The 8240-nt window shown below is 34.8% G+C and overlaps 1 protein-coding gene across 1 annotated transcript; it reads left to right on the top strand.

Annotated features, from left to right (window-relative positions):
* Nucleotides 1–504: 504 nt before the first annotated feature.
* On the top strand, nucleotides 505–1170 carry LOC111596323 (predicted GPI-anchored protein 58). Its single transcript, XM_023310489.2, has 2 exons — nucleotides 505–573; nucleotides 640–1170. The coding sequence occupies exons 1-2, from the start codon at nucleotides 540–542 to the stop codon at nucleotides 1077–1079; spliced, it is 474 nt and encodes a 157-aa protein (XP_023166257.2). The 5' UTR covers nucleotides 505–539; the 3' UTR covers nucleotides 1080–1170.
* Nucleotides 1171–8240: the final 7070 nt, after the last annotated feature.

The raw sequence follows: 8240 nt of genomic DNA, 5'->3' as shown, positions 1-8240 counted from the left end.
CTTATTATAGATGCACTTTTTTAATGCCTCTGCTACTAGAAATACTTTGCAAATATAAGGTAAAGGGAGGGAAATGGCTCAAGTCTGTATATTATCAAAGGAAGCCACAGAGTAGAGCTGATAATTCTAGCTCTTGTAATATTCAAGCTGCTATAATATCTGCTGGATTGCTTCTTCTAGCTCTCAAGCATATTCTCTAGTGTTATTTAAAATATTTTTGGCTCCACCCGCCTCTTCTGAATTTTCTGCATTTTCCGCTTCTCATTTCAAATTTGAACAAGTCCAAGGAGAGCTTCTGTTTCTGCTTCTGTTTCTTATCATAATTGAATGTAATGGAAATGACTTTTCAGTCGAGCGTAACCAAATGCCCTTTCGCAAGGCCCAATTTAGTGTTTATCTTATCAGTAATTATGACGAGCTGTAAACCTTAATTGATTATTGCCACAGCAGTTGGACCGAGCCGAAGTGGCTGCATTTGCGTGTATAAAAGCGAATGGCCCGATGCTGGGCAGCATTCAGAGGCCTTTCGTAAGAAGAACATGAAATTTCTAGCAGCTGTTCTGTTTGCATGCGGTAAAGTAACAAATGGATCCAGCCAAACGTATAATAAACTATAAATAGTCTCGGTGATTCTTACAGTGGTGACACTTGCGGTGTTGCACAGCGCTTACGGCACGCCGGTGCCGCCGCCAAATCCGGAAGCACCCGTTGCCAATCCCGAGGCGCCTGTGCCCAATCCCGAGGCGCCTGTGCCCAATCCCGAGGCGCCTGTTGCCGACCCGGCGGCGCCAATGGCCAATCCAGGCGTATCCAAGTCAAACCTCGCTATAGATCCCAAGTCACCCAAGTTGGAGGCCAATGATGAAGGCTTCAGTCAAAATGCTGAGGCTATCGATCCATCAATCCGTGGTCCAGCTTCAGCTAATGATTATGCTCCAGCCCTCGATGATGCCTTTTACGCTGAAGCTGTCGGCAATCCACAAGACGATGTGCCGAATCCTGTCGCTCCTGCCAATGCGATTCCCGCCTTGGAAGACTTGGCTGCCGATGCTCCAGCTGACCAAGCCATATTAGTCTAGGAAGAAACGCACAGGCAGCTTAAGGTAAATGCACACGACCACATCCAAAGCTAAAACACACACACACACACACACCTTCTATATATATATTTATATAATATGCTTATATATACATTATGTATTCCGATCAGCATGGGCAATAAATAAATTGCATTAGAAAAGGCATTGAGCAATTAAAGCTTCTAATTACAGCATTGTTCAACACTGGGTTATAGTGTTATTATACTCGCTTATGTAGAATGTAGAGAGTATATGCGTTTTGTGGGAAATACTTCGAAAACAGTAGATATAACCGAGACGCTCGGAGTGGCTAAAAGACAACCAAAGAAATATGATATATAAACATAAATCTACAATCCTAAGGGGCTTGGTGCATAGAAGAAGTTCAGATCTTCCAAAGTTTGACAGTGAAATCACTGCTAAAGCCCTCTACAAATTTGGCAAATGGGTTTAAACTGCTTTTTTATTGTGAACGGGTATTATACAGTCGATGACGCCCGACTGCAACATTGTGACTTGTTTTCATTTGACAATTGTCTTGATAACTGGGCTTATAGCAAACTCAACTGTTCACTGGGGCATGGCAGTCACATGCTATTCCCAGCCATCGAGCCCCTGACCGGATTTGTATAAAAACAAAAGAGGAAAAGGCTACATAAACAAGTCGAAACTTGAATACTCTAGGCGGAAAAGCAAACGCTTCATATATTATAAGTAGTTACAGGTGAAGAGCTCTTCTTGAAATGTATTCTTGAGCATTTTTAATCACTGTTTGGCAATTGTTTTGAAAATTGTTTACAAAAAATGATAAAACAAATATGAATCTCATACAAAAGTTAAGAGAAAAATGTAAAAAACTATATGTATTCTAAAAATCGAATCACATGACAAACTTAATACTCCCAGCTAGAGTAACAAAGTGGTAAAGCACCAAAAGGAGGTGGTGGATGAAAAAAATCACTTACAAAGAGGAAGCGACAGCTACAACAAGTTTTATGAATGAAGTTACGAATCGCTGTAAACTTGAAGGCGACAAAAAAAAAAGAAAAACAATACAAAACAAAACAAAAACCAACTCGACTCAACCACAAGACAATGTAGCCGACGGAAGCAGCGGCAGCTGGAGAGAGGTGAAGGGAACATCCATAGACCACATCCATTGATCAGTGGCAGAGGCAAAAGCTGAGCCACAGATATGTTGGCAGTCGTGGCCGGGCTCATCCGCCGTCTGGGAGCATATCATTAACAGATGTGATTTAAACACGTTCGGCAAATAAAAAACGATTTAGCTTTTATTCGCCTGCTGCGTCTGTGTGTGATCGCAGCAATAATTTGCCCATCAATAATATGGATTTATGTATTGTCATTCTACACATATCAATTTGCATGTTGACACGTCTGTGAGAACATCTCAATGACTGCGACAACAGATTGCTGAAGTCAAATAACTTAAGCTTTATAAGGAGAAGCATTGCATATGCGAAACTAGCTCGCTCTATAGAGTGAGACCTACATAAAAATCAAGATATATACATAATTGTCATAAAAAGGGCTTTTTTATGATGTGCTTAAGATTATTTTACATTAACATATAGATATATGTAAATATCTATCTATAGAAAATAGTAGTTGATATGCATATTGACAAATTTACCTACCGTTATTATGGATGCCTAAACTATATATATCTGTACTAAATCTTAAGCTGACCGAAAACTAGAAATTCCCAATTTTATTATTTTCGCACATACATTACAAATAACAACAAATCTCATTCATTAACACACACACACACATATATATATATGTATATATATATATGTCAATACTTTATTTAAGCATACTGTAAAGCAATAAATCTAGATAACTGGACCAATTATTAAAAGCGGATATCTTTGACGTACGTAAGCAGCAGCCGAAAGCTGCAATATTCCAAGCAAAACTGCAGATATTTAACAAATATTTATAAATTTATGCTTTAATATTTATAAATTAACAATTGTGCATTACCCGTTAGCCAAAGAAATCTCATTGTTGTGTTGCAGTATACATATATATTTGAAATGATGGTGTAAGATCTGAGCTGCTAAAGCTTTAGCTTTTGCGAAGGCTTGATTTGCCATGGAACAAATATTCAAATAGCTTCTATATAAGTGTCTATGTGTGCGTGTAGCAAATTAAATCTTTACAGTTTTTAACTATAACATATATAAAATAAAATATATATATATATATATATACATACAAAAAAAATTGACATAATTTATTTACAAACTATATGAAACATATTACCAACAAGTAAGCGTGCTCTAGTTGGTGCCCGACTAGGAAATACCCTGAGCCCCGCGCAGAACTGATATTCCGCACATTCTAAGCTTCTCTTATGCATATGTGCACCCATAAAAACACTCAGAGCTAAGCTAATGGAAATCAAATGTTGGATGCCTTTGTAGACTTTAAAACGCCCTTTCTTAATTATATTTTTAAAACTTATTAATGACATGCAAATGTGTGTGTTAGCCAAAGTGCCAGCCTCGAGTATTTAAAATATTTTAGTGGGAGGTATTCAAAAACCCAAATAAATAAAATTGACGTATTCATTAGAAATTATAAACTCGTACTAGGTAAAGCCTCTGGTATAGAGGAGTATACAACTAAGGGCATATACTGTTTGAGTATCAAGTTCTGTGGCTAAGGCAGCACATGGAAGGACTTGGCTAGGTAGTTATACTTACTTGGTTCTGGCATGCCTATTGCTGCCTATTACACACATTTGCACCAAATGAATATGCTCTGAATTACCATATATATATATATAAATATATATAAGGCACAAATAAATATATATATAAAGATGCATAAATATAGTTGTAAAATTAATCTCTGACGAGATTTCGTGCTCCACAAAATCCCAATTTGCAAAACCACAAATTACAGTTCGATTTAATTAGGCACCAACTAATTGCGTAATGCAAACCGTAAATACATAAATATGTTTTTTATTTATTATTTGATAAAGCGACAACAGCTAAATCGAAATAAATTTAAAGTCGTTTGGAATTATTATTTGTGGTTGGCTTTTTTATTGCCTTTGCCAAAAGCAAATAAAATAAAATACAAACATCAAACGCGGCATAATTAAGGCAAATACAATAATTCCGTTTAATTATATTACCGAAAATAAAGCAAATACAATCAAACAATTATATCAATAATAAAATAGCCAAAAACAATGCCAAACATTAATAACAAGCAAAGTGTTAAGAGATAAATATGTGTATATATATATATATAAAATATAACAAGTATTATTATGGCTGGCAGTGACTGTCTGGTGCAAAAGCCATTAAACCATTTCTGCAGTAACATAACTGTCAAATATTTCGGCTTAGGCTTTAATACTATGAGAGATGCTACTTATGTTTATTTTGTCACGCCCCCAAAGGGTCGTTAAGTTTTTATATTGTATATTAAGCAGACTTTGGGTCACTTATTTGTTGATTGTTAACAAGTTGGCTAATGATTCAACCACATTTTGTGTGTCAAGTTGAAATATAAGAAAGGTCGCTAAGACCCAATTTAAATACATAAATTTCAGTTAGAATAATAAATATTATTACTTATTAAATAAAAGAAACATTTCATATGTTAATATAAATTACAAATATATATATATTTTTTTGATTTAAAAAAAGTTTCGTTTACTTGATTATTTCTCACTTTTTTATCCTTCACAAGTTTTTCGTACAGTGTAGTCTCAATTATATGCGTCATTTGCTCAATATGTTTTAAATTTTGTGGCCTGCTTGCTGAGAGTTTATAAAACTGTTTTTTGTCAACTGATGCGGGCAGTTGCCGCAGCTGAAAACTCCAGAGGCGCCGTCAGAGTCGGTTGCATAAAGCTTCACTCTCAAGCGAATCATTAGAGCTAATCAAGCTGCATGCTGAATGCTCTAATCGATGTGGCTTTTGCTTGGCAAATCAATTTGAACTCACACTTTCATGTTTTCACTTTCGATTCAACTAATTGAAAACAAATAGGGGCGTGTGTGCGGTGCCAGGGAAACCGCAAAAATGGCAAAACAGCTACAAAAACAAATGATAATAAAAACGAAAACATCAATTACAAAAGCTGCATGCAAATTGTAAAGTTAATGACTGGAAATTGAGAAAACGTGAAACCACAAGAAATATATATGCACAGACAGATGGGCAACTAGACAGGCGTGGGAGAGCCCGAAAAACAAACTGATTGACAGTGGGTGCTTCAGGTTCATCTATGTCTATATCTAGCTCACTCTCTCTCTGCTACTTTTCTCTTATTCGAAAGACGCACCAAGCGAGGTAAACAATGATGGAATCAGCCAAAAAACAGTGCATGCTACTTTAATAGAGCAAATCAATAAAAAGCTATTAAGGATTAATCTATAAAATAGACATTGCTCACTTATTAAGTAGCACCCAAACTAAAGTTTGCTTCTTTTTATTTTTTTTATTTATTTCAAACTTTTCAAAGTAACCAAAATGAAAGCTAACTCAAACAAAAGGCTAGATTTAGATATACAAACTTAAGCTAAATTGTCAGCACTTTTGGGCAAGGACACAGGTGTGTCCACTCGGTTTTATCGCCATTTCACGCTCGCCTGATTTTTAACCTGCCTTTTGTTAAAAGTTTTCTAGTAGTCAAAAGTTGCCATTGGGGACTATCAAAAGAAACTAGGTTTCAGGCAGAGCTATCGACAAGGCTTAAATTCAAGCAATTAACTGATTAGCTTTTGTCTACAGTTCAATAGATCAAACAATAAACTCAATTAATTGACAATATTTAAGGAACGTTCAACTGAGCCTAAGCGACTGCATAAGACTCGTTCACAGTTCACAAATTGCCAATATTTATATTATTTATGTTAAATATAATTATTATTTATATTATATATTAAATATAATTTATATATCTATTTTTAGAGAAAATCAACTGCAACGGTTGGCAATAGCAGCTCTGCAATTGGGAATAATATAGTTTTAGCTGATATGCCAAGCCTCTAAGAAGAAGATAAATATAGTATTTGATCAATGTACAGAGGAATCCTAATTAAACATAAAAAGTTTTATTAACTTTAAATTAAACTCAGCTATATAATATTAGATTATGCTAATATATACTTCAAATTCCTAGTACATAAGTTTAATAGGCCTTTAAAAAATCATTTCAATTGTAAATGAAATATTTAGTTATTTAAATACACCAAAACGTCTTCAATGAGGGTATATATTCCAAATTAAATCTCTTGCATCAACAGCTTGCTATTTATATAGACTAACAATTAGACTTGCTAAAAAGAAATACACTCTTTTGGCTACTTGAACGAGCATCAAAACTGGAACAAGGCAGTGGGTAAATGCGTTGGCACAAATTGAAATTATAGCAACAACTTTAGACGTCAAGCAATACTTGGAATTTGTTAACTGTGTTAAATGAAATTGAATTCGGAACAGCTTAACAGCTATACTCAATAGCAATGTAAGCCTAATCAAAGTTAATTCTGTAAATTGCCAACTGATAACAGGTTAAACTGTGGGGCAACACAAGGAGCTGTTGCACGAAATGCTTAACAAATTGGCAATACTTGGCCAACTGGCAGTGCAATAAATTATGTGTACTCATAATCAGCTTAAATTGAAATTGCAATTGAAATTGTTTTTAATAAGCAGCCGCCGCGATTGTCATAAATTGCATTAAAATTCAATTAAACTTAAGTCATATAAATATGCAACAATTTGTCATATGCTGCGAAACAGTGGGAGAGAGAAAGAGAGGGAGATAGAGGGAGAGAGGGAGAAGGCAATCAATTCTGCGACACTCTAATTAACTTTCAATAGTAAAAACAACACTGACTAATAAAACTTGATGAAGTGAAGTATAGTTTGACATGCAAAATCCAAAGCTGAAGGTGAAATAGACCCAACACAATAGGCTTTAGAGTAGTTCTAGTATAGAAGAATTCTAAAGCTATTCAAAATTGTAATATTTTCTAAAAGTATCCTTATTTTCCCTCCAAAATATTTTTAAATATTATCCCGTAAAACAGACCTGCCAAAAGGGAGTCTATAGGGGGCGAGCGTCCCTCTCCCACGCAACAGGTAATTTTTTACTCAATTTAACAGGCTGATAAAGTATCAAGTTAAGAAATTCTGTGACCACTGCTATATAAATAAGTAGAAATATAAATATATATACATATATATATGATTCTTCTACATCTACATATGCTTACTATAATTATATAGAATTTGTTCTCTACTTGTTACAGGGTATCTACATAATGCCTCTCGAATAACACCATTCGAATATGAAAAGCTGTTTCTTTCCATTGTCTCCATTTTCAGACTTCCAGCCATATTTTTTTTGTCAAGTCAGCGCAATTAAAAGCAAATATTCATTGAGAACTTTTGCCAAAAATTATATATATCTGAATACCGAAAACCTTATCAACATAATCAACTATATCCGCTGCCGACCGGCAAAGTGTAAAAACTACATTAACAAATGAGCTGCGATTGTTATTTTGAGGTGGATTTCAATAATTCCCATTCAGATTCCCAATTTATTTGCGTTGAGCGGAAATTAATGATTGATAAGCAGCTTCAAATGACAAATTAATTGATTGAATACCCAACTGAGAATGGGTATTAAATGAAGCTTTGTGCCAAAGCCATTTCCAAAATGTTTCTGCCTCTCTCTGTGCATGTGTGCGGTCTGGTCTATTGATTAGAAATTATTGGCCATCATATTAATTAGCAATCAATTGGATTTCACTTTCAGGCTCTTAACTAATATTAATATAGCGAAACTCTGTCAAAGTACTTTTCTCATAATGAGACTGAAAGACATAAGTATCTGTTATGCTTGTTATGGATACACGTATAAATGTAATTGCGTATGTTTTAGGCCTTATTCCAGTTATAGTTTTTATACTAGATTGAGTCTAGGCTTTGACTCTTTTAGATCTTAATCTTTGTTTAAATTTAGACTTTATAAATTATAATATTCGACATTCGAGAGTGACCGACTAGGATATACCCTGACTGGCATATAGCATATATAGCAAACAACACATACACACACTCACACATACACACGCATACAACACTGCGCTCTCT

The sequence above is a fragment of the Drosophila hydei genome, unplaced genomic scaffold (assembly GCF_003285905.1).
Source record: "Drosophila hydei strain 15085-1641.00,03,60 unplaced genomic scaffold, DhydRS2 tig00008116-arrow-pilon, whole genome shotgun sequence".
Taxonomy (NCBI): Eukaryota; Metazoa; Arthropoda; class Insecta; order Diptera; family Drosophilidae; genus Drosophila; species Drosophila hydei.
Note: the sequence above shows the minus strand (reverse complement) of the source record. Positions and strands in the feature narration are given on the sequence as shown.